Source organism: Bos indicus, chromosome 1, assembly GCF_029378745.1.
Source record: "Bos indicus isolate NIAB-ARS_2022 breed Sahiwal x Tharparkar chromosome 1, NIAB-ARS_B.indTharparkar_mat_pri_1.0, whole genome shotgun sequence".
NCBI lineage: Eukaryota > Metazoa > Chordata > Mammalia > Artiodactyla > Bovidae > Bos > Bos indicus.
In genome coordinates this window covers 119,475,598-119,503,238 of record NC_091760.1, presented here as the reverse complement: position 1 = coordinate 119,503,238, position 27,641 = coordinate 119,475,598, and the positions used below count along the sequence as shown (strand labels likewise).

General features: G+C 35.8%; 1 protein-coding gene across 2 annotated transcripts in view; it reads right to left on the bottom strand.

Annotated features, from left to right (window-relative positions):
- HLTF (helicase like transcription factor) overlaps nucleotides 1–27,641 on the bottom strand; it is a 63,490-nt gene that overhangs the window by 16,059 nt on the left and 19,790 nt on the right. Inside the window, exons 9-18 of one of the 2 annotated variants that reach the window (XM_019961114.2) lie at nucleotides 21,781–21,856; nucleotides 20,487–20,577; nucleotides 18,822–18,904; nucleotides 18,692–18,736; nucleotides 17,722–17,811; nucleotides 10,310–10,407; nucleotides 4,896–5,039; nucleotides 3,395–3,533; nucleotides 2,565–2,700; nucleotides 863–1,042 (exon numbers count right to left, since the gene is read on the bottom strand). In XM_019961114.2, the coding sequence (XP_019816673.1) occupies nucleotides 863–1,042; nucleotides 2,565–2,700; nucleotides 3,395–3,533; nucleotides 4,896–5,039; nucleotides 10,310–10,407; nucleotides 17,722–17,811; nucleotides 18,692–18,736; nucleotides 18,822–18,904; nucleotides 20,487–20,577; nucleotides 21,781–21,856 (1,082 nt within the window). The remainder of the gene's footprint in view (nucleotides 1–862; nucleotides 1,043–2,564; nucleotides 2,701–3,394; nucleotides 3,534–4,895; nucleotides 5,040–10,309; nucleotides 10,408–17,721; nucleotides 17,812–18,691; nucleotides 18,737–18,821; nucleotides 18,905–20,486; nucleotides 20,578–21,780; nucleotides 21,857–27,641) is intronic. The other variant, XM_019961123.2, reaches the window with a different exon arrangement.

Below are 27,641 nucleotides of genomic sequence, written 5' to 3'. Positions count from 1 at the left end.
GGGATCTTCCCAACCCAGGGACCGAACCTGCAGTTCTTATGTCTCCTGCACTGGCAGGCAGTTTCTTTACCACTAGCGCCACCTGAGACCTGAGAAGTCCCAACTGTTCTATTTATGCCTTATTACTAAATAACACAACAGCCAGTGATACTTTAAAATAAAATTAAAATTAAGTCACTCTTGCAGTTCAAAACACTTGAGAGGTTCCTAAATCTCATAAACAGTAAAAGCCAAAGTTCCTGAAATATGCCACAATGCCTTACATAAGTGTCACCCGCCCCTACTCCAACAGCTCTCTAGCATCATTACTATTTTCCACCTTGCTCACAGTCTCCAGCCACAGTTGCCTCTTTGTTGCTCAAGTTTCTCTAGTTTGCTCCCAATTCAGGACCTTTACACTTGCTGTTCCCCTCTGCCAGAAATGTCCCCTAGCCCCAATCTTCTCTAAATCCTTTGCCACATATTACCTTCTTGGTGAAATGATCTTCCCTGAGCACTATAAAAATTTCAAGTTTTAGTCTTTAATAGGTTTATTTTCCCTATGTATACTTTTTTCAATGCTTTTAATCTTCTTCCATGTCACAAAAACAGGAATAGAAGCAAGCAACGTCTTCTGACTAGCAATTCAAAACTTGCCATTTCACATAAACTTTTTTGCCTAACTGTAGGAGTTACTTACCTGGTGAATTATAATACTATTTCACTCCAACTATTAATTTGTAAAAAAGTAGTTTGAATACTTAAAAATAAATTATACTTCAGTGTACTGAAGGCTTTTATAAGTTACATTTTTAAAAAGGCTCTTCAATTAAAGTTAACAAAGAAAAAAACTAATTTCTAAAATGACTTTCTTTCTCCATACCTTCCAATAGTAGCTTTGCCTTCATTTTTCACAGACTGGTAAATCTTTCTCTCTTCATCTGAAAGTGTAATGTGCTGAATAAATACTTTACGTTCTGGTAACTCCAAAACAGGTTTTCCTTTAATTTTGCTTGTCTTTGTTCTTCTAAGTGTAATATTTTTAATTAGGGACTGCAAACGCCTAGTCAAAATAAAACAAATAATTATATAACTTTTTATTCCTACATAAGTTGATTCAATGAGAACAAAAATAAATATATTAATCTGTTAGTTTTATAAACTTAGTAAAGATTTGGGAAAAAAAAAATGTTTAGGGATTTTTATCCAATCTGATAATGACAAACATATTCTACAGGGAAAATTATTAGAGCAACAAAACGCATCTAAATTTGCTCTCAATTCAGTACCTGTCACAGTTTAATCTTTTATTCTGTCCTTATTTTTCTTATACTCGTCTCCCCATTTTTCTAATCACTAACCCTTTTTACTTAAGTCTCAATTCTGTCAGCTATATCACCCAATGTTTGACACTCAAATTCTTAATAAGCACCTATTACGCACAAGGCATTATAGTAAGTATCGTAAGTTCATAAATATGAGTAAGATCTTATCTTCAAAAAGGCTCTCCAGTAATATGAAAATCAAGGTACGTAAATAATTTTTATAAAATAATGAATACCAAAAATAAAAACATGATGTGACAATTCAGAAGAGGGATAAATGCCTTTTTAGATTCTACAACCTTTACACTCTCTTTTCTCAGTATCAGGGAAAAAAGGAAGCATATCAACTCTTTAAAAAAAGATATTTTCCTAACACTGAAATATAAATACAATTTCTTAAATTAGAATTCAAACAGTTGATTCTAAGGAATCAAGTAGATAATACTGCAAGCTACGTTAGTGGCTTTTGAACCTTTTTCACTGTAACTCACAGTAAGAAGTTTATTTTACTCTATCCAACAAACACATACACAAACACACACATGAGAGAAATGAATACTTCACAAAATGATACTGTGTGATACACTCTGCTGTTTTATTAAATCTTCTACTCTATTTCATTTTATGTAATGAACAGCTATAATGCTAGTTGCCATCTTTATGATTTTACAAACTGCTAATGAATCCTAAACCCTGTCTGAAACCCACCACTGTAGCAAAATATCTGAACCACGTTAGCCGAATACCTTGCTTTTAAAATGGCTATCACCAAGTTGACTTTTATGTTCTCAACTTTTACCTATCTCCACCAGAAACAACTTTCTCTTTTGTAGAAACTCTTGGTGATGCCACTGTATTATCACATCATTCAATTATCACTATCTAAAACGATCTAAAGCTTATCACTCAGTTATGAAAATTTAGTGCATATTGGATTCTCTGAGCATATAATGTTTTTCCTATTACTGTTTATTAATGGTGGTTTTGAGGGTAAGAGCAACACACAAAGACCATATAGCTCTGCTCTTTCTTCACAGTTTTGACTAAAATCAGTGGAAAGTCTGGTTAACCTTTTAGTGATAGTTAGAAATTTTCATCTCCATAAACAAGAATACTTAGATTTTGAGAGTCAAATGCATTAAGCTGTGAACATGTTTTGGAGAGGAAAGCCACAACAGTCAGGTTAAAGGGGTAATGAAAGTGGCAACCGGTTCAAGCTGCTAACAATTGCTTACAGCTATCAGCTGTGGAATTACTTACCTAAGTCCAGCTTCATCTCCCATTGTGACAGGACGCTGTATTGTTCTATGCCACCATTCTCTATCAACAAATGGTTTAAGTTTTAAAAAGGAAAGAAGAGACCACAAGTCCTTTAAAGAATTCTGAATTGGAGTGCCTAAAGAGAACAGAAAACTCTTATAATTCTACAGCAAGAGTACACAGTCAAAATATCCACATGGCCCAATTAACTGAGACAACACTTGACAATGGGCACTTAGTTCTAAGCATACCCACGATTAAGCTGTGACTATAATGCTTTGTTAAACATACAGACAATCTCAAAATCCAGTCTGGCTCTAACTTTTAGCTCTCACTTGCCATACTAACAAAAAGAACACAGATCCCGTAAACTTAACTTTCCCCTTATCAAGAACATTTGTTTATCAGATTTTTAAATCAGCAGCACTAGAAAGAAGAAAAAAAATAATTTTTGAGTTTATATTCTTGTCCCCATCTTCCAGTACAGTTCACATGTAGCAAACAAGCTCCAAGATGGGAAACAGAGAAATCAAGATTCTGATTGGAGAATTAAAGTGTCAAATCCAATGTTGAAAAATTATGCTGGTGACTGTTCTATAAATAAACTATAATTCAAATGTTGCTGTATCATGCGCAGTTATGAAAAAAAGTCAGTTTTATAAAATTATTTCTGTAATTAATTTTTGGAAAGACTTTATATCCACTTCAAATTTACAAGTTACCTCATAACTTACTTAACAATATGTATTTTGGAATTAACTTTTCTAAAGTAAATGCTATCTCAAAATCCAGTGAGATAGTATATGTTATCTCAAAATCCGTATCATTACCTGTCAAAACCCATCTTCTTTCTGCTTCTAAATCAAGTACAGCTTTTGTTTGCTGAGCATTTGGATTCCGTATGGCATGGCCTTCATCCAGGATCACTCTTAGCCACCTTATGCTATGTAATGGACTGTCACCCTTAGTCTAAAATAAATATTTCATATGAATTAAAAACATGGGAAATTAAAATAATATTTTATGTAATTTGATAATAACATGAGTTCTTATCTTTTAATATCATCACTTACTATGTGGTAGGTACTTCTTTAAGCATTACATACATTAAATTATTGAATGTTCACCAACTTATAAAGTATTATTATTCCTATTTTACAAATGAGAAAACTGAAGCACCAAGGTATGGTATATGTTGCTCAAAGTACCACAGCTAGAAGTGCTGAGCTAGCATTCAAATCCAGGTTGTCTAGGTTTCTGCTTAGATCATGGTTCAAAACACTAAGTTATCATGCCTCAGAGTCAAACATATGACATATGATGTCAGCTATAAGAATTACTTGAATATAACACAATGACTTTTTTATGTAAAAATCAACGTTCTTACCTGAAGACTAAAATTTTTATAATAAAGTATTTTGGAGAACATTTTCACTTAACAACTGGAACTAGACAATTGAAATCCTAAATGAATTGGGAAACTCCTAAGTTTCAGATATTAAAAAAGCTTATTTTTAAATAGAGATAAACAATTATTAAATCACTGTGACAGAAAACAATATTCCAAATTAGAAAAAGAATTCATTGACCAATTGCTGGATACACGTAAATTCAAATTTAAAAATTTAAGTGGTCTAAATATAAAATATTCCTAAATTATCTAAAGGAAGTTGAACCTTTTTTTGGCAAAATATTAAAAAAACAATTTTCTCTTGTGGCAACTAGAGAGGCAGAACAGCAGCATCACCCTCTAAGAGGTGACACCCAGGGCCTGCCCTCCACACCTGTTCATGAGGGCAAGGCAACCCCACACCCCAGAAGATCAGAGGACGGGGTCCCCACACTAGCTGTGATCACAGCTGGAAGGACAGCTTGATGCTCAAGTTTCTCCATCTGTGCAGTGATGATGTGGCAAATTCCACATCTAAAGAAACCCAACAACTCCTGAAACAGAGATCCTTAATTTGGAAGTAGAGCCCACAGAGGGATTCAGGGCACTCCCACCAGTTCCTGAAATTATATGCTAAATTATGTGGATAGGTATGCACATAAATGGTTCTGAAAAAAGGGTCTAGAGTAGCACTGTCCAACAGGAATGTTGTGCAAGCACATATGTCATATTCAATTTTCTAGTAGCCACACTTAAGTAACAAGATATAGGTGAAATTAATTTTAATAAAATATTTTACTAAAAAATTTCCTATTTATTTCTTATATATTCAGAAAGAAAAAAGGGAAGAATATAAAGCCTAAATTTTAGAACATATTAGAAACCTGAAGCAATTTCTTAAATTCAACTTCTGAAAATCTCTTGAGTATCAACACACTTACACCATAGTCATGAGTTAAAATATTGTATGTAGTCAAAACAATATCCTGTTTTGAAAGCAATGTTGGGTCTCTAACACGATCAGGACCATAATAAACATAAAAATTCAAGTGCACATCTGATTTTATGTGTTGTCCAAACTGGTCCTAAAAGAAAATTAGAAATATTTTAATAATGAGAAGATTAGTATCAGGTTTAATATGTATATAAAATATACTGTCTTGGCAGTTTCACAAGTCAAACTACTAAAATCCCATAAAAACAAGTTTCACGAAATCTAAACTAAAACAACAATAACAATACTAATATTTTATTGCCAGAGAAACTGACATATTTACAGTCATAATAAGTTATATAAATTTTGCCTGGCCCTATCAGTGAGCGGCTGCTTCATCTTTAGAAGTTAAAAGCAACCACGCTCTTTTAAGATAGTAATTAGGTTTTTTTAAATTTAGTATTCTGCAAAAAGGATCTTTAATGATTCCAGTTTAATCTTTAAAAATTAAATAATAAAAGAACAGTAAGGAATATTTTCATGAATGTAGGTAGAGTTTCAAGCACAGTATCCACTTTCATTCATTTATTATAAGACTACTATTTGTCAGGTATAAACTAGAAAGATGGTACAGCTAAAGAAAAAAATAAGACCAGGTTGCTGCTCTCCTGGTTGATGTGAGAGTTGGACTGTGAAGAAAGCTGAGTGCCGAAGAACTGTTGCTCTTGAACTGTGGTGTTGGAGAAGACACTTGAGAGTCCCTTGGACTGCAAGGAGATCCAACCAGTCCGTTCTGAAGGAGATCAGCCCTGGGATTTCTTTGGAAGGAATGATGCTAAAGCTGAAACTCCAGTACTTTGGCCACCTCATGCGAAGAGTTGACTCACTGGAAAAGACTCTGATGCTGGGAGGGATTGGGGGCAGGAGGAAAAGGGGATGACAGAGGATGAGATGGCTGGATGGCATCACTGACTCGATGGACGTGAGTTTGAGTGAACTCCGGGAGTTGGTGATGGACAGGGAGGCCTGGCGCGCTGCGATTCACGAGGTCGCAAAGAATCGGACACGACTGACTGACTGACTGAACTGAACTGCTGCTCTCCTTAACAATACGATCAGTTTTTAAAACTTAAAGAGTTTTTTGTTTGGGTTTTTTTAACTTATGAAAACAACAAAGCTGAGAGATTCTGAGCAGAAAAAAAAAAAAAGATGAGAAAGAGAAGACACTAAGGAGACATAGCTGGGAAACTATTAGGTGAAAAATGATGAAAGATGAAGACCTAAACCAGAATGGCAAAAGTAAGTCCAGAATTGAAAGGACTGTTATGTACATGGACTGATGGGGACTTGAGAACTAAGTAAATAAGGAATATGAAGAAAAGGGAGAAAACAAAAGAAGACTCTGAAACTTAAAACACTACTAGAAGAACTGTGTGATAATGATACAGAGAAGTTTCAAAAAATAAGGAAAAACAGGCATAAAGATGAGAAAGAGGTAATGAGTACTACTATTTTAGACATTTTAAAATTTTGGTCACCTTAAAATATCTAACTGGAGAAATACACCACAAAAATTTAAATATTGACCTATAATGCAAGTGTAGATATAGACTTCAAAGATATCAGTATCAGTACATGAAACCACTGGAATAAATAAGATTCTCTAAGGAAAACAAACACAATGATAAAGGTAGGATTAGGGAAAGAGAGCAGTATTTAAAGAGCAAAGCTTATGCTTCTATTGGGAGATAAGGTCATGAGGTCTGAGGTACAATTTAAAATATTTTAGTAAAGAAAAATATAAAGCAAATGTGGCGAACTTTTGGTTCTTAAATCTAGAGGATTAATACGAAAGAGAATGAAAAAGTTGGCTTAAAGCTCAACATTCAAAAACTAAGATCACGGCATCCAATCCCATCACTTCATGGCAAATAGATGGGGAAACAGTCACAGACTTTATTTTTTGGGGCTCCAAAATCACTGCAGATGGTGACTGAAGCCAAGAAATTAAAAGACGCTTACACCTGGGAAGGAAAGTTATGACCAACCTAGACAGCATATTAAAAAGCAGAGACATTACTTTGCCAACAAAGGTCCATCTAGTCAAGGCTATGGTTTTTCCAGTAGTCATGGATGGATGTGAGAGTTGGACTATAAAGAAAGCTGAGCACCAAAGAATTGATGCTTTTGAACTGTGGTGCTGGAGAAGACTCTTGAGAGTTCCTTGGACTGCAAGGAGATCTAACCATTCCATACTAAAGGAGATCAGTCCTGGGTGTTCATTGGAAGGACTGACATTGAAGCTGAAACTCCAATACTTTGGCCACCTGATGCGAAGAACTGACTCATTTGAAAATACCCTGATGCTGGGAAAGACCGAAGGTGGGAAGAGAAGGGGACAACAGAGGATGAGATGGTTGGATGGCATCACCAACTCGATGGACATGAGTTTGGGTAAACTCCGGGAGTTGGTGATGGACAGGGTAGCCTGGCGTGCTGCAGTCCATGGAGTCACAAAGAGTCAGACATGACTAAGCGCCTGAACTGAACTGAACATGGATCTCATTACAAATTTTTATAATACTAAAAAAAAAAAGCTTAGGAGAAAAAAGGCAGACTACGTATGATGTATGGAAGAGGTGGAGAAAAATAATGGTCACTAGGACAGCAAACAAAATCTTGAGTGAAGGACCAAAGAATACCAAAGTTTCAAGAACAAATACAAGATTAATTTTTAATTTGTAATTTATGTTCATTCCCTCTATTTACCAAAACGGTTAAAGACGATTTACAAAATAACACATACCAAAAAGTAATAAAAGGAAAACAAAGTCAGCGCAGGGGAAAAGATAAAGGGAATTCATTGGACATGGCAACAATGAAGTCTTTGACGAGACTAAGGAAGACGGGAGCAAAACCCAGACTTACTGTGGGCTAAAGAGAGAATGAAATCTGAAACAGCAAAGGCAAAAATATAAAGAAGATAAAACATGAAACATTAAAGGCGAAATGCAGAAATTTTATCAGAAATCTTTATCAATTATCACAAGAATTTTATCAAGTGGAAAAGGAAAGGAGAAAGAGAACAGTATGAGAAAAGTCAATCAGTGTGTTAGCCTTGAAATGGAACAGATAATATTTGTGGAAAGATTAGACTTGACATAAAAGAAAATTAACTCTTTTGGTGAAAGAGAACCTATAGTATTGAGTTTGTAGTCACTGTGGTAGGTTGTATGTGTGTGTCTGTCTACATGAATGAAATAGGAGTTACTACTTAATTTTCCACTGGGAGGATAGGTAACCTAAATACCCAAAAAAATTATGTGGTGTATGTGGGATTGGTATGTTACTCCCTCAACTGGATTCTTTCCCACATCTGAAGACCAAGAAGGGAACGAAAGGTTACTTCTAGCCTGCTTATTACAGTACTGTACAGTTATATCACTGGGGGTCTTGGAAGAGAGCCACTTGCAGAAATTGCAAAATTCTAATTCTTATATCCCTATATGCTCAACCATCACTCCTTTAAAATGAGACATAATCATTAAATGTGAGACATAATCAAGAGAAAGCATTTGAAAATCAAAAGGATCTGAGTATGTTTCATGAAAGAGCCAGTGGAGAGAGACTGGATAACCAGGTAAGAGGAAGAATAACAAAATGCAAAAGCAGAAAGAGATGGAACCTAATGTAGAGACTAATGTACTGATCTTACAAAGAGTAAGAACTCTTCCACGTCTGAGATAAAAGGAGGCAAGTTGAGGACAGATGCAGATAACCTTGCAGGTGGCAAGAATGGAAGTTCAAATCCAGTGGTCTTTATGTTCACAATGCTTCCAACAGTCATTATTTCATTATAGCAGGCAGCTTGAAGGTCAAACTAGAAAGGAAATAGAACCAAGCTGCTTCTACACAAAAAAAGGCTCCATTCCAATGTAATGTTTTACAACAGAAAAGCAATCTCAAAGGAAAAAAAAAAAGACTATATTTTTCTGGCGAGTCAAAAGTATAGGCTCTATACCATCTCACACCAGTCAGAATGGCTGCAATCCAAAAGTCTACAAATAATAAATGCTGGAGAGGGTGTGGAGAAAAGGGAACCCTCTTACACTTGGTGGGAATGCAAACTAGTACAGCCACTATGGAGAACAGTGTGGAGATTCCTTAAAAAACTGGAAATAGAACTGCCTTATGATCCAGCAATCCCACTGCTGGGCATACACACTGAGGAAACCAGAAGGGAAAGAGACACGTGTACCCCAATGTTCATCGCAGCATTGTTTATAATAGCCAGGACATGGAAGCAACCTAGATGTCCATCAGCAGATGAATGGATAAGAAAGCTGTGGTACATATACACAATGGAGTATTACTCAGCCATTAAAAAGAATACATTTGAATCAGTTCTAATGAGGTGGATGAAACTGGAGCCTGTTATACAGAGTGAAGTAAGCCAGAAAGAAAAACACCAATACAGTATACTAACGCATATATATGGAATTTAGAAAGATGGTAACAATAACCCTGTGTACGAGATAGCAAAAGAGACACTGATGTATAGAACAATCTTATGGACTCTGTGGGAGAGGGAGAGGGTGGGAAGATTTGGGAGAATGGCATTAAAACATGTAAAATATCATGTATGAAACGAGTTGCCAGTCCAGGTTCGATGCACAATACTGGATGCTTGGGGCTAGCGCACTGGGACGACCCAGAGGGATGGTATGGCGAGGGAGGAGGGTGGAGGGTTCAGGATGGGGAACACATGTATACCTGTGGCGGATTCATTTTGATATTTGGCAAAACTAATACAATTATGTAAAGTTTAAAAATAAAATAAAATTAAAAAAAAAAAAAAAAAGTATAGGCTCTAGAGTCAGAATGTTGGATACTATCTCCTTGCTCCGTCATTTATTGGCTGGATGACCTCAGGCAAGTTATTTAATTTCTCTGTGTTTTAATTCAGTCACTTGGAAAATGAGAATACTAGTTGTGAGGATTCATTGAGAAAATCTATGAAAAGAGTTTAGGAAAAACTGAGCACATAACAGCTCATTAAATGTTTGTAATAAGGTGTTAAAATAAACAAGTTATCATTAGTGGTGTGCTTAAGAAAGAGATTTCAACAGTTCATAAATATGATGTGGTATTAAATTATACACCTTTCCTACTTCAGGAGACAGAAAGAAAAGAGGCGGAAGTACAAGTCAAATCTTACAATAGCAACTGACAATGTTTCTTTCTCTACTATACATTTTCAGAGAAAAATTACTTCAATTCAGTAAAAATAACCCCAAGTCAATTAACAATTATTTGAATTTAACTATAAAGTGCTGACCAACCATATTTCTCCCAATGAATGACTCTCTTATAGTGTAAGACAAATATAAATTATATTTTTAAAGGGCTGTAAAGACTTACCATCCAGTTGCTTAATACAGAAAGTGGACAGATGATCAGTGTCGTTCTTGGTTTATCTTCAACATCAGTTTTCTTTGAACTCTCCACTGCAGACGCTCCTGAAAGAATGAATCAGTGACACATCCTTCAGCAGTTTTTTCTCAAACATACATGAAGTCAATAAAGATATGTCAAAAATGTGCCTCTATGAAGAGAAATTAGGAGTAATTAAAAAGAAACAAAAAAAACTTCTGTTTCTAACCATAATGAAGTATCAGGAACTAGATTTTATCTTGCCACTTTATACAACTAAAAATCTGAATAGTGATTGTTTATGGGGAATGTAGAGAATGATGACTGAGAAAGGGTATAGGGAGGAAGTATGGAATATCTCCTAATACTTTTTAGGTTATTCATAGTTATTAAATTTTGTTTTATGCAGTTTTCTGAATTTGTACTATAGTTAATGTGGTATCAGACTCCAAGATGGGCCCAAATGGTATCTACTTCCCCAAAGTCACAATCTTGTATAGCCCCCTTCCACATTCAACTAGACTTGGTGTATATGATCCCCTGGAGAAGGAAATGCCAACCCACTCTAGTATTCTTGCCCGGAAAATCCCATGGACAGAGGAGCCTGGTGCGCCACAGTCCATGGGGTTGCGAAGAGTCAGACACAACTTAGCGACTAAACAACAACAATATGACCAACAGGATATGGTAGAAATGATAGTGTATCACTTCTGAGATTGTTATAAAAGACACAACTTCTGACTCAGATGCCCTCTCCCTCTGTCTAGTCAGCTTCTCTCTCTGATCACTCTCTCTGGGAGAGGCCAGCTGCCACATGAGGACATTTAAGACACCCTATGGGAGGACACACTATAATTTTATTTTCCACTTCCCTACTGGACAGTACTGACATTTTTTCTAATATGTTGCTAAAATAATGTGACAAAACTATTTTTTCATATCTCCCAGTAGATATCAAGAGTTCTAAGTCATGTATCTTTGGGTTCACTGTATGGCTTACTTGTTCTCCAAGGTAATTTACACTTCCATACACTGTGTGTTCCTGTTCCTTGCCTATAAACTGAGATTTGGTGGGGGGGAGGGGCGCGGGGTAGGCTGTGCCCCACAGCTTCTGGGATCTTGGTTTCCAGGGATCTAATCCTTGCTACCTGCATTAGGAGCAGAGTCTTAACCACTGAAATGCCAGAGAAGTCCCACATTCTTAAAATTTCTAAAGTTAGGGTCAACAGTAATCTAAAAAGAATTTTCTATTTCTAATTTTAGACAAAACTTAACTCTTTCTCATCATTCTTTGCTAGTTCAAATATCACCTTCTTAAACAGGTTGTTGTTGTTTAGTTGCTCAATTGTATCCGACTCTTTGTGACCCCATGGACGACAGCACACCAGGCTTCCCTGTCCTTTACCATCTCCCAGAGTTTGCTCAAATTCATGTCCTTTGAACCAGTGATGCCATCCAACCATCTTGTCCTCGCTCATTCCCTTTCCCTCCTGCCTTCAATCTTTCCCAGCATCAGACTCTTTTCCAATAAGTCAGCTCTTCCCATCAGGTGGCCAAAGTACTGGAGTTTCAACTTCAGCATCAGTCCTTCCAATGAATATTCAGGACTGATTTCTTTTAGGATTAACTGGTTGGATCTCCTTGCAGTCCAAGGGACTCTCAAGAGTCTTCTCCAACACCACAATTCGAAAGCATCAATTCTTCAGTGCTCCATCTTCCTTATGGACCAACTCTCACATCTTGTACATGACTACTGGAAAAACCATAGCTTTGACTAGATGGACCTTCATTGGCAAAGTAATATCTCTAATTTTTAATATATTGTCTAGGTCTGTCACAGCTTTTCATCCAAGGAGCAAGTGTCTTAATTTCATGGCTGCAGTCACCATGCACAATAATTTTGGAGCCAAGAAAATAGTCTGTCACTGTTTCCATTGTTTCCTCATCTATTTCCAATGAAGTGATGGGACCAGATGCCAAGATCTTTGTTTTCTGAATGCTGAGTTTTAAGCCAGCTTTTTCACCCTCCTCTTTCACCTTCATCAAAAGGGTCTTTAGTTCCTCTTTGCTTTCTGCCATAAGGGTGGTGTCATCTGTGTATCTGAGCTTATTGACACTTCTCCAGAAATCTTGATTCCAGTTTGTGCTTCATCCAGCCTGGCATTTCACAGGATGTAATCTGAATATAAGTTAAATGAGCAGGGTGATAATACACAGCCTTGATGTACTCCTTTCATAATTTTTAACCAGGAACCTTAGGTCATATTTATTTCACTATTTTCCTTTATTTTCTTAATGTTTGCTGCTTGCTAAGTCATTTCAGTTGTGTCTGATTCTTTGCCACCCTAGGGACTATAGCCCACCAGGTTCCTCTGTCCATGGGATTCTCTAAGTAAGAATAATGGAGTGGATGGCCATGCATCCCTCCAGGGGATCTTCCTGACCAAGGGATCAAACCAGAGTCTCTTGTGTCTCTTGCACTGTAGGTGGACTCTTTACCAACTGAGCTACCAGGGAAGCTCCATTTTTAAAGTCCTTATTGAATTTGTTAAAATAATGATCATGCTTTACATTTTGGGTTTTTTGGCCCCTAAATATGTAGGATCTTAGCTCCCTGACCAGGGATTGACCTGAACCCCCTGAATTGGAAGGCAAAGTCTTAACCACTGCCCATAAGGAAAAGTCCCATTCTATGTCTTTTGACTGGAACATTTGGTCCATAATTATTGATATATATCTATCTTATCTATCTTCGTATTGCCATTTTGGTAGTTATTTTGGATTTCCTTTTGTAGGTCTTTTTTCCCCTTCTCTTATTATTTGATGACTATCTTTAGTGTTAAACTTGCACTCCTTTTTCTTTTTTGTATGCAAATTTTTTATAGATTTTGGTTTGCAGTTACCATGAGGTTTTGTAAATCCCAAAGGAAATCAGTCCTGAATATTCTTTGGAAGGACTCATGCTGAAGCTGAAGCCCCAATACTCTGGCCACCTGATGCAAAGGACTAATGCACTGGAAAAGACCCTGACGCTGAGAAAGACTGAAGGGAGGAGGAGAAAGGGACGACTGAGGATGAGATCGCATCACCATCATTGGATGGCATCACTGACTCACTGCACGAGTTTGAATAAGCTCTGGGAGGTGGTGATGGACAGAGAAGCCTGGCATGCTGCAGTTCATGGGTCACAAAGAGTCGGACACGAATGAATGACTGAACTAATGAGGTTTTTGTACAACAGTCTCTATACATACATAATTATTTTAAGTTGCTGATCTCTTAATTTCAAATGTATTTTAAAACTCCCTTATGATAACTACTTTTGAGATATTTTACATCTAATTGTTTTGTGTATTCCTTAACTGTTTGTTGTGGACATAGATGATTTTACTACTTTTGTCTTTTAACCTCCATAACTAGCTTTGTATGAGGATGATTTCTACTTTAACTGTACGTTTGCCCTTTACTGGTGAGTTTTTTCTTTCCGTAATTTTGTTCCTAGTTGTGGCCTTTCCTTCTTTGCCTAGAGAAGTTCCTTTAACAACTGTCGTAAACCTGGTTTTGTAGTGCTGAACTCTTTCATCTTTTGCTTGTCTGTAAAGCTTTTGATTTCTCCATCAAATCTTTAGAAGACTCTTGCTAGGTATAGTATTCTTGGTTGTAGGTTGTTCTCTTTCATTACTTTAAATTTATCAAGCCACTCCCTTCTGGGCTGCAGAGTTTCTGCTGAAAAATCAACTGATATCCTTAAGGGAGTTCCCTTGTATGTTATTTGCTGCTTTTTCCTTGCTGCATTAAATATTTACTCTTTAATTTTTGCCATTTTAATTACAATGTATCTTAGCATGTTCCTCCCTGGATTCATCCTGTATGGAACTCAGTTGTTCCTCAATTTGGGTGACTGTTTCCCAAGTTAGTGAAGTTTTCAGCTATTACATCTCAGGCTTTTTCTTTTCCTCTTCTCCTTCTGGGACTACTATAATGCAAATATTAGTGAGCTTGCTGCTTTCCCAGAAGTCTCTTAAAGTGTCCTCATTTCTTTTCATTCATTTTTTATTTTTCTTTTAATTATTTTTAATTGGAGGATAACTGCTTTACATTAGTAGGCTGGTTTCTGCCATGGATCAACATGAACCAACCACAGGTATCAATATGTCCCCTCCCTCTTGAACCTCCCTCCCACCCCACCCCTAGGTTGTCTCAGCACACCAGAATTGAGCTCCCTGTGTCATACAGCAAACTCCCACTGGCTATCTAATTTTACATAAGGTAATGTATATGTTTCGATGCTACTCTCTCAATTTGTCCCACCCTCTCCTCCTCGCACTGTGTCCACAAATCTGTTTTCTATGTCTGCATCTACACTGCTGTCCTGTAAATAGGTTCACTTTTTTTTTTCTTTTTTCTGTTTAGTAGCAGTGATTTTTACAGAGCTGGAGGAATCATGCTCTCTGACTTCAAACTATACCATAAAGCTACAGTAATCAAAACAGTATGGCTGTGGCAAACAGATCAATGGAACAGTACAGAGAGCTCAGAAATAAACCTACACATTTATCAACAATTAACCTACAACAAAAAAGACAAGAATATACAATGGAAAACAGCCTCTTCAATAAGCAGTGATGGGAAATCTGGACAGCTACATGTAAAAAAATGAAAGCAGAACATTTTCTACCACCACATATGAAAATAAACTCAAAATAGACTAAAGACCTAAATGTAAGACCAGATACTATAAAACTCCTACGGGAAAACAGAACACTCTTTGATATGAATCACTGCAATATTTTTTGGATCCATCTCCTAAAGAAAATAAAAGCAAAGATAAACAAATGGGACCTGATTAAACTTAAAAGCTTTTGCACAGCAAAGGAAACCACTGATAAAACAAATAAGCTAAATGGGAGGCCTACTAAATGGGAGGATGTATTTGCAAATGATATGACTAATAAGGGATTAATATCCAACATATGCAATCAGCTCATATAACTCAACATCAAAAACACAACCCAATTAAAAAATGGGCAGAAGACCTGAAGAGACATTGATTCAAAGAGGAAATATAGATGGCCAACAGGCACATGAAAATATGCTCAACATCACTAACCACTGGGGAAATGCAAATCAAAACCACAATGAGGTATCAAATACCTCATACCTGTCAGAATGGCTGTCATCAAAAAGAATGCAAATAACAAATGTTAGTGAGGCTGTAGAGAAAATGGAACCCTCATATACTATTAGTGGAAATAAAAATTGGTACAGCAACTGAAAAAAACAGTAAGGTAGTTTCTCAAAGAACCATATGACCCAGCAGGTCTACACTTGGATATACACAAAAAGATAAAAACACTAATTCTAAAAAAACACGCTCACCCCAATGTTCACAACAGCGTTATTTACAACTGCCAAGATACAGAGCAACCTAAGTGTCCATCAGCAGATGAATGGAAAAAAAAAATGTCTCACATACACACACAATGGAATATTATTCAGCCATTAAAAAAGAATGAAATTTGGGGAATTCACTGGTAGTCCAGTGGTTAGAACTCAGCACTTTCACTGCTAAGGCCCATGTTCAATCCCTGGTCTGGGAACAGATTTCACAAGCCATGTGGTACAGCCAAAAGAAAAAGTTAAAAACAAATAATGGCAGAAAGTGAAGAGGAACTAAAGAGCCTCTTGATAAAGGTTAAAGAGAAGAGTGAAAAAGTTGGCTTAAAAACTCAACAATCAAAAAACGAAGATCATGGTATCCGTTTCCATCACTTCATGGCAAACAGATAGGGAAACAACAAAAATAGTGACAGACTATTTTCTTGGGCTCCAAAATCACTGCAGATGGCGACCGCAGCCACAAAATTAAAAGACTCCTGCTCCTTGGAAGAAAACCTCTGAAAAACCTAGATAGCGCAGTAAAAAGCAAAGACACTACTTTGCTGACAAAGGTCCATCTAGTCAAAGCTATGGTTTTTCCAGTAGTCATGGACATCTGTGAGAGTTGGACCATAAAGAAGGCTGAACACTGAAGATGGATGCTTTCGAACTGTGGTGTTCAAGAAGACTCTTGAGAGTTCCTTGGACAGCAAGGAGATCAAACAAGTTAATCCTAAAGGAAAGTAACTCTGAATATTCATTGGAAGGACAGATGCTGAAGTTCCAATACTTTGGCCACTTGAGAAAAGCTGACTCACTGGAAAAGACCCTGATGCTGGGAAAGACTGAGGGAATGAGAAGAAGGGAACAACAGAGGATGAGATGGTTGGATTGCATCACCAACTCAATGGACATGAGTTTGAGCAAACTCCAGGAGATAATGAAGGACAAGGAAGCCTAGCATCCTGTGGTCCATGGGGTCTCAAAGAATCAGACACAACTGAGTGACTGAACAACAACAAAAATAAATAAAACAAATAATATTTTCAAAAAGAAAAATAAAATTTTACTATTTGAAACAACATGACTGGACTTGAAGAGCATTATGCTAAATGAAATAAGTCAGACAGAGAAGACAAATATTGTATGATATCACTTATAAGGAGAATCTAACAAATACTACCAACTAGTGAATATAACAAAAAAGTAGACTCAAAGATATGGAGAACTAGTGGTCAACAGTAGGGAGAAGGAATAGGGGAGCCGCAAAGGAGAGATAGGGGAGTAAGTACAAAATATTAGGTATGAGCTACAAGGATATATTGTACAACATGGGGAATATAGCTAGTATTTTATAATAACTATAAGTGGAGTAGTACCTTTAAAAACTGTACACCTGTAACATATAATACTGTAAAGCAACTACACTTAAGTAAAAAATAAATTAAAAACATTTTAAATTATGTTTACATGTTTATGTTTCCACCTCATCATTAGACATAAGCCCCATGAAAATAGACTTGTCTGCTGCATCTTCAATATGTAAAATGGAAGATACTAAGGTACAGAGATAAAATAATTTGTTAGATCTCCTTAACCACAGTCCAATCTCTTTCCATTTCAAATATTTAGACTCTTTTTTCTTACGAATTACAAATTATAAAGTAGTAATAAATATCACTCACATTTTTAATTGAAAAACAAATTCTTCTCATACCAATAATAAATATTTACAATTCTAATTAATCCAAATTAAGTTTTAAAACAGCCATAAATTGCTCTGTGCCTTTACTGGAAACAGTATCTCTGCTACTCAGATGAGTAAGAGACCTCTGCCCATCATATTTTTAGCCTAACTAAAACAAATAGAATAGGAAAATACATAAAACTGTACTTTTAAAAATGAGATTATCTTTTTTTCTCTACTTTTTTCTTATAATATGGTTTTATACTTTTGTCATTTAAAATTTTTTTATTTGAGAAACAGAAAAAATAAACCAAACAAAAGCAGATTTACTTACCCCTTTTCAACATTTTCTTTTTTGTTACAGGGGTAGATGAAGTAAGTGCACATGCAAATTCTGCATCCTCTTGAACCTTAGAAGATCCTGCTAAAGTACAAACCACAGAATCATTAAGATATTTGAAAACTAATTCTCTCCTGTACTTAAGTACAGATAACTTTCTAAGGATAGGAAACATAATACCACTTACACACTTCAAGAGTTTGTATTATTTAATAAATATAAAATAATTTCTAGTAACCAAAACTGCCTCTTTTGACACTAAGCATCTTTCTAGCTCAGAGAAGAAACAGTCATTCATGATAAATTGAAGCTTCTCCTAAGGAAGAAATGTGAAAGTAGAAGCAGTCAAATGCAAAGTGATTCAGCTCCTAGGTGGAAGGAGAATATGTTCAATGAAACAGGTGTTTAACGTTTAATGAAGATGCTGCCAAATTTTCAGATCAGTCAAATGGTGATAAGTTATTATCCAAATGCAACACAATTTCTTAACCTAGGAATATGATACAATTAGATTAGGAGATAAACAAAGTAAATTATGTTTTAAAGACACAGGAAAAAGTAAAGATACTCAACATTTATAAATTTGTATAATGCTAAATATAATAGCTAAGCTATATTGACGAAAAGGCAGTCTCACCCTACTTCTGTAACTACAATTTATACATATACAAAACAGGTTTTATTGAAGTCATTTTATAAGTAGCAGAAAGATTTTCATTTTGTCTAAAGTCGGTTTAAATATTTTCTCTTAGATTTTAATTTGAAACTATTCTTTCAATTTGCTTCATTCATTTAACACCCTTGGTAAGCTCCATAAATAGTTTAAATGTAAAAAGTAGTCAAGTTTAAGAACTATTACTAAAGAATTCCAAGCTTGATAGATACAAATCAATGAGATACAAATCAGTGATTACTTTAATAATCTTTAAGTATAGATAGTGGATATTGATATGTATATACATACCTTTTACTCTGATTTTAGTCTCTGATTGTGTTCTTTTCAGTTTGCCTAAAAATAAAACCAAATATAACATGGTCACACTAGGAAATTAAAATATAGGACACGTTATCAAATCAAACTCATTTCATATTACCTTTCATTTTCTGCGGCAATTCACTTGGTTCAACTTCCTCTGAATCACTACTTTCAGTGTACTGTACAGCAGCAGGTTTTCTCCTAAAATTAAGTATACACAATTTTTTAATCAACCCAAAATAAAATGGGATACAAAATCTATGCTTAATAAATTTAATACAAATGCTTTTTTCTTACCCTGGTTTATTTTTTGAGAAAATTTCAAGGGAAAAAAATTTTTATTTGACAAATGAAAGCCAAATTTGCTAAAAGCATTTTGTTTTCACAGCCAGATGCATTTAACTGTACAAAATACAGTATCATGATTATTAAAATAAATTTGAGAAAGTAAATCTTCTAGAATACTAATCTCTTCAACACTTAATAATTCAGTATTTGGTAATTCAATTAAAATACTTGTATAAAACTAGAACAAAAAAGAAGTGATTCTGATTATCAAAGAGAACCCTCCAATACAAAGTAAGCAGCTAAGAGGCAAAAATGTAATTCTTTCATAATGGAAACTTTTATAAATTCCGTGTAGAAGTAGTACAGTACTATGTTTAAGTGCCTAGAAACAACAGACTGTGGAATGAGACTGCCTAGATTCAAATCTCCATTCCACCATTTATTTGCCATTTTTGGCTAATATTCTTCTAAGTTTCAGTTTCCTCACTCGGAAAATAGGAATAAAGATACAATTCACTCTGTACGATAAAATGTGTTACCACATGTAAAGCCTCTAAAATAGTACCTGCCATACACTAAGTATATATCTACTTTTTAATTAATAGTTTAATTAATAGTTTGTGTGTTGGTTGTTGTTTTTCCCATGTCGTCATTATTTCCGCACCCTTGAACCTAATCTTGTCCAGCTGATAGTGCTCTGTTACCCAGACTCATGGTCAGTTCAGAGTTATATAGATTTGAGATCTAGATAAAAGGGAAACTGATGAGTCCTGGTTTTATACTCAGTTCAGACAGGTATTAAAGACAGAACAATTAACAAAGCCCCAGATTTGAAATCTCTATTTCAAATAGAATAGCTAAGAGGGACTAAGATTTGGGGTCATACCTGCAGGTATTGATAGTGAACAACAAAACACAAAAGCCAAGTATTTAGATCTACCTCAGAGAATAAATAAAATTTATAAACTTAACAATTCAAGGGGAAATCAGAGGGGCATTATGGGTTTTATTCAAATTCTCCTTCCAGTCTACATGAATATAATACTGTCCATAAATAACTTTATCATGTTTTATTTCTACTAAAGGTGAATTGAGAAACAACTCAGATAAGCAAACAATGCTTTTGTCAAGTCGTCCAATAAATATGCATCAGTTCTCAACTCCTTAAATTCACAAAGAAAACTCTTCCAAAGTCTCAATTGAAAACAAAAAACCCAAGAGATCTCAGTTCCTATGTGAAACAAATAGGAAAATAATAGAAAGATAGTGATATTAAAAATTACCAATTACTTCTTTTATATATTAATGTTACTTTTAACCTATAAAATAAGAACAGTCTACCTCCCTAAGTCACAATGATTTTAGCAGTTTCAAATTAAAGAATGTATTTGAAAGAACTATGCTGTGGAGATAATGGTCATATCTTTCTTGTATATGTAAGAAAATAGAGAAAGAGTTTAAACATATTACATAAAATCAAACCATAAAAGTTTACCTTTTGGAGCGGGAGCTAGAGAATTCTGACTTGGGATATTTATTCTGTGTCTTGACATCTGAAATACTGGGTTCTCCACTACATCTAGATCCTTCCATTTCAAAGAAAAGGATAAACAGTATTAGTAAACTGTCTCAGACAAGAAGCATCTTTCTTAAAACACTGGTTTTATAACTCAATAGCTACAATTTCCTAATCTAGTATTTTCTCACAAAAGTAACTTCAACTTTTTTGTAACCTAGTCGTTTCCCCTAAAGCCATCCAGTCAGTCCCCACACTGACTGTATTTCCTGCTATACCAAGGCAGCTGAGAGCTGCTGCAGAAAAAAATGGACAACAAACAAGTGGGATAATAAATGTACACTTCCCAATCTCAGTTGTCAACCTTGCATCACTTAGCAACTATTCTACCTATCACAGCGCCTCCCTACCCACTACTATCATACACTGGATCCTCTGCCCAGATTTTAAACTCCTTTTACTCCCAGCAGATGACCTACTTCACTTTGTAAAGAAAATCAGATGTCATCTTCTATAATCAATTTTCCTTTTTTTAAATTTTTTAATTCTCTCAATTAACTATATTTTTCCTCAGCATTACTTCCTTTCCTTCTAATGCTAACTCATCTACCTATTTTCTTGATCACATTTCCTCATAAAGGCCAACAAATTATTCTTTCCATTACATACAAAATTTTTTCCTAAACCCTGCCGCCACAACGAAGCCCTCAATTCTGCCTCTCTCTCCATTTTGCCCGTCTTAAACATGGCAAAATTCGTAACAGAACACAGATGTTATTTCTTTCTTCATCTACTAGTCTTCTTTTAAAATATTTCAGTCTTGCTCTACTCTAACCAATCTTCAGAAATTAATTTTATGAAAGTCACTAACTGCTAAATGCAACCTATTATAACTGCATCCCTTTTCATTTCTCCTCTAATTTGGCTCTAATCTATCTATCTTAATCTGCTGCTATTCATGCCTATTTATTCATATACAGTTATTTATTTACATTATAAATAGCACAAATTATTCTGAGGTCCCATAGCAAGATACTCTGTTTTGTTTTGCTTTTAGCTGCCCTTTCCTGGGGCTTTTTTTCTCAACCAAAAATGTTCTTCCTCAGGTTCTTTAATGTGCTACCACACAATTTCATCATGGCCTCCTTCATGAAATTTTTCTTGACTACTAGTTTCCATGAGATTCTTTAGAAAAAAGTATCTAAAGCCAGAGGTGGAATTACATCATTAAACTGGAAAAATCTATGGGGTCATGTCCAAAATTAAGGTTTACCTTTGATTAGTCCAGCTGCCTTTTCACTGGTATTGTTTCCTCCAAGTTCCATAGATTCATCGTAAACATTACATTCCTAGATGAAAAGGCATATTTCTTACATAGTACTGCTATCAGTTTTAAGTAAACTTAGAAATATATCCTATTTTACACTGCTTTACTTTACACAATAAAGACTACTAAAATGGCTACCCTATTCTGGAGCAATGTAAGGAGGTACATTAAGAGGAAAAATGTACAAATTGAAAAAAAATTTTAACAGGGATCTAAAAAAAGAAAACTAGTCTGTCTCAATCTTTTCAAAAGAAATAACAAAAGAGCAAACTTCAATTATAAATGGCATATTACTGTGAGAAACAGTCACGAATGAAATTTACTTCAAAATTAAAAGGAATTCTAACACCAGAAACTTTCAAACCAAGAGTCCCTTCTCAATAGTTAATAGATCTATAATGAAGCTAAGCTGCCATTGACATCCTTATTTTCTCTGTAATTCCTAGAGTGGGTAGATCCAATAGTCAGGTATCAGAGTACCTCCTCCCTTGCTCTATCAGGGATTTTCCTGCCAACTCTCTGTTCTCTTCCCTTCCTGTTTCTTTGTTTCAAAAATGCATCTATGTGAGCACAAGAACTTCTATAAAAGCAAGCTTTTATTCTTCTCTATGAAAGTATTTTCAACTGAGTCTACTAGAGCAGGGTTCCTCCAATCTTAATTCTAGACTTGATTCTGTATGAAGGAATGACAAATAAAATTGGGTTTAATTAAATGAATTATTTCAGTTTAAAAAGAAAGGTAGGTATATTGTGAAAGGAAGATCATTATTTTGAATCAAAACCTCAGAGTGGGTTCAAGATTGGACAGCAGGAGTACAATGTAATTTTTACCTAGAATTAAGGCCAATAAAAGATTTTATTTTATTTTTTAAAAGACAATTTTCAACATTTTATAAAATCCCACTAGAGTTTACATTTTTCCAAAAATGTGGCTGAAAAGAAAATCCATCCCCTTCCAATAGTATGAGTCTAAATAAATTAAAAATCCAAGATATACCATATTTAGAAATATGTGACTAGAAATTAGATAATTAATTTTTAAAAGCATTAGCTCCAAGAAGCAGATGTTAAAAATGCCTTTAGTCAAGACATCCCACCCAGTCTTCCTCAGTAATCAGCACAATCACTTATATTAAATAGCATGCAGAAATAATTTAAAAATTTATCTATAAAATAAAGGATGTCCTTTACATTATTCTTTTCACATTCAATGACTTTGCTCAGCAAGCCTTTTCTTCATGAAGTTCAAAAAAATGTACATATAAAGTCTAACCTATCAAATACGATGTTCCAATCTCATGGAATTTAACATTTCACTCTGTAAGTATGCAATATCCAAATCTATCTGACATAATGAAATTTCTGTTGCAGTAAATGCCTTGCTGGAAATCACATTCTTAGTCTCAATTTCAACTAATGTAGCAAACAAAATATCCTAAAGCCTTTCTACCACATAACACGTTAAATGCATGGCTGATCGTAAAGGGAAAAAAGAATGCCTTACTGTTAAAAAGGTAATTAACAATGAAGTTCTAAGTAGTCTTAGGTACTACTTTTCAGTTTTAATAACTAAAATGTAGGGGGGGAATAAAAGGTAAAAAGCACTGGAATATTCAGGGTAGGGGACTGAATCTTACATATTATTACCATAGTTAAACTCCCAATAAAAGTATAAAGAGGAAATGCAACTAAGCTTAGAAATTAGGAAAATGGAAAATTAATAAACAGCGGTAGGAAACTGATATGCAGCATCTTTGAAAGCTAAAAAATCAGAACAGCAGCAATAGAAAAGTCGAAAAGAAAAAATATTTTGCATATACATTGTACTTAAATTATTACCTATTTTAAGTTTTTTGGGCTTTCAGCTGAGAATGAAGAACAACCATTTCATTCTAATAGCACTTATTTGCTTTATAAACTAATTATTTATTAATTCTTCAGTTCAGTTCAGTCACTCAGTTGTGTCCGACTCTTGCAACCCCATGGGCCGCAGCACGCCAGGCCTCCCTGTCCAACACCAACTACCAGGGTTTACCCAAACTCATGTCCATTGAGTCGGTGATGCCATCCAACCATCTCATCCTCTGTCGTCCCCTTCTCCTGCCCTCAATCTTTCCCAGCATCAGGGTCTTTTCAAATGAGTCAGCTTTTTGCATCAGGTGGCCAAAGTATTGGAGTTTCAGCTTCAACATCAGTCCTTCCAATGAACACCCAGGACTGATCTCCTTTAATAAGGACTGGTGGGATCTTCTTGCAGTCCAAGGGACTCTCAAGAGTCTTCTCCAACACCACATTTCAAAAGCATCAATTCTTCAGCACTCAGCTTTCTTCACAGTCCAACTCTCATATCCATACATGACTACTGGAAAAACCATAGCCTTGACTAGATGGAACTTTGTTGGCAAAGTAATGTCTCTGCTTTTTAATATGCTGTCTAGGTTGGTCATAACTTTCTTTCCAAGAAGTTAAGCGTCTTTTAATTTCATAGCTGCAATCACCATCTGCAGTGATTTTGGAGCCCAAGAAAATAAAGTCAGCCACTGTCTCCACTGTTTCCCCACTGATTTGCTATGAAGTGATAGGACTGGATGCCATGATCTTAGTTTTCTGAATGTTGAGATTTAAGCCAACTTTTTCACTCTCCTCTTTCACTTTCATCAAGAGGCTCTTTAGTTCTTCACTTTCTGCCATAAGAGTTGTTATCATCTGCATATCTGAGGTTATTGATATTTCTCCTGGCAATCTTGATTCCAGCTTGTGCTTCATTCAGCCCAGCATTTCGCATGATGTACTCTGCATATAAGTTAAATAAACAGGGTGACAATATACAGCCTTGACGTACTCCTTTTCCAATTTGGAACCAGTCTGTTGTTCCATGTTCAGTTCTAACTGTTGCTTCCTGACCTGCATACAGATTTCTCAAGAGGCAGGTCAGGTGGTCTGGTATGCCCATCTCTTTCAGAATTTTCCACGGTTTATTGTGATCCAAGTCAAAGGCTTTGGCATAGTCAATAAAGCAGAAATAGATGTTTTTCTGGAACTCTTGCTTTTTCAATGATTCAGCGGATGTTGGTAATTTTATCTCTGGTTCCTCTGCCTTTTCTAAAACCAGCTTGAACATCTGCAAGTTCACAGTTCACGTATTGCTGAAGTCTGGCCTGCAGAATTTTAAGCATTACTTTACTAGTGTGTGAGATGAGTGAAATTGTGCAGTAGTTTGAGCATTCTTTGGCATTGCCCTTCTTTGGGATTGGAATGAAAACTGACCTTTTCCAGTCCTGTGGCCACTGCTGAGTTTTCCAAATTTGCTGGCATACTGAGTGCAGCACTTTCACAGCATCATATTTCAGAATTTGAACTAGCTCAACTGGAATTCCATCACCTCCACTAGCTTTGTTTGTAGTGATGTTTCCTAAGGATCACTTGACTTCACGTTCCAGGATGTCTGGCTCTAGGTGAGTGATCACACCATTGTGATTATCTGGGTTGTGAAGATCTTTTTTGTACAGTTCTTCTGTGTATTCTTGCCATCTCTTCTTAATATCTTCTGCTTCTGTTAGGTCCATACCATTTCTGTCCTTTATTGAGCCCATCTTTCATGAAATGTTCCCTTGGTATCTCTAATTTTTTTGAAGAGATCTCTAGTCTTTCCCATTCTATTGTTTTCTTATATTTCTTTGCATTGATTGCAGAGGAAGGCTTTCTTATCTCTTCTTGGTATTCTTTGAAACTCTGCATTCAGCTGGGTATATCTTTCCTTTTCTTTTCCTTTGCTTTTCACTTCTCTTCTTTTCACAGCTATTTGTAAGGCCTCCTCAGACAGCCATTTTGCTTTTTTGCATTTCTTTTTCTTGGGGATGGTCTTGCTCCTATAGAATGTCATGAACCTCCATCCATAGTTCATCAGGCACTCTGTCTATCAGATCTAGTCCCTTAAATCTATTTCTCACTTCCCCTGTATAATCATAAAGGATTTGATTTAGGCCATACCTGAATGGTCTAGTGGTTTTCCCCCACTGTCTTCAACTTTAGTCTGAATTTGGCAATAAGGAGTTCATGATCTGAGCCACAGTCAGCTCTCAGTCTTGTTTTTGCTGACTGTATAGAGCTTCTCCATCTTTGGTTGCAAAGAATATAATCAATATGATATTGGTGTCGACCATCTGGTGATGTCCATGTGTCGAGTCTTCTCTTGTGTTGTTGGCAGTGTGCTCTCTTAGCAGAATGTATTAGCCTTTGCCCTGCTTCATTCTGTACTCCAAGGCCAAATCTGCCTGTTATTCCAGGTGTTTCTTGACTTCCTACTTTTGCATTCCAGTCTCCTATAATGAAAAGGACATCTTTTTTGGGTGTTAGTTCTAAAAGGTCTTGTAGGTCTTCATAGAACCATTCAGCTTCAGCTTCTTCAGCGTTACTGGTTGGGGCATAGGCTTGGATTACCGTGATATTTGCCTTGGAAACGAACAAGATCATTCTGTCGTTTTTTAGATTGCATCCAAGCACTGCAATGGCACCCCACTCCAGTACTCTTGCCTGGAAAATCCCATGGACGGAGGAGCCTGGTAGGCTGCAGTCCATGGGGTCGCTAAGAGTCAGACACAACTGAGCGACTTCACTTTCACTTTTCACTTTTCACTTTCATGCATTGGAGGAGGAAATGGCAACCCACTCCAGTGTTCTTGCCTGGAGAATCCCAGGGACAGCGGGGCCTGGTGGGCTGCCGTCTATGGGGTCGCACAGAGTCGGACACGACTGAAGCAACTTAGCAGCAGCAGCAAGTACTGCATTTCAGACTCTTTTGTTGACTTTGAGGGTACTCCATTTCTTCTAAGGGATTCCTTCCCACAGTAGTAGATATAATGGTCATCTGAGTTAAATTCACCCATTCCAGTCCATCTTAGTTCGCTGATTCCTAGAACGTTGACATTCACTCTTGCCATCTCCTGTTTGACCACTTCCAATTTGCCTTGGTTCATGGACCTAACATTCCAGGTTCCTATGCAATATTGCTCTTTACAGCAACAGACCTTGCTTCTATCACCAGTCACATCCACAAACAGGTTTTGTTTTTGCTTTGGCTCCATCTCTTCATTCTTTCTGGAGTTATTTCTCCACTGATATCCAGTAGCATATTGGGCACCTACCGACCTGGGGAGTTCATCTTTCAGTGTCCTATCTTTTTGGCTTTTCATACTGTTCATGGGTTCTCAAGGCAAGAATACTGAAGTGGTTCTGAATATAAATATATTATGTGTATACACACTATATATAAAAACATACATAAGTTAAGTATCAAGAATAGTCACCCATATGCTCATCAATAGGACAGAATTATCACTATTAACATTTTGGCACATACAGTATGTGTGACTACACTTAAGACATATACAAATATGTATTTACAAATGAAGATTCAAATTCTATAGAAGATGTACCTGGCCTCTTTTTTTTAACTAAAAAAGACCATGAAAGTATTCTTCAAAAATAGGATTTTATAGTTGGATAATAAGTTAATTCTCATCTTATTGAAAGGTATTGCTTTTCTGTGTTTAAAATAATGCTGTGGCAATAAAGCTGTATTTTTCTCTTTGGAATAAATACATTTCTGATAACTTCTTCAGACAGTTTTTTTGAAATGGCATTACTGAGTCAAAGATTATAAATGCTTTTAATGCTTCTGATACATATTACAAACTGACTTCAAAATGTAGTATCAACTTTCACTCTCATCAGCAATATACAAGGCCATTTCATCATACCTCTAAAAACTGGGTATTATCAACTTTTTACCAATAATTTTTTAATGA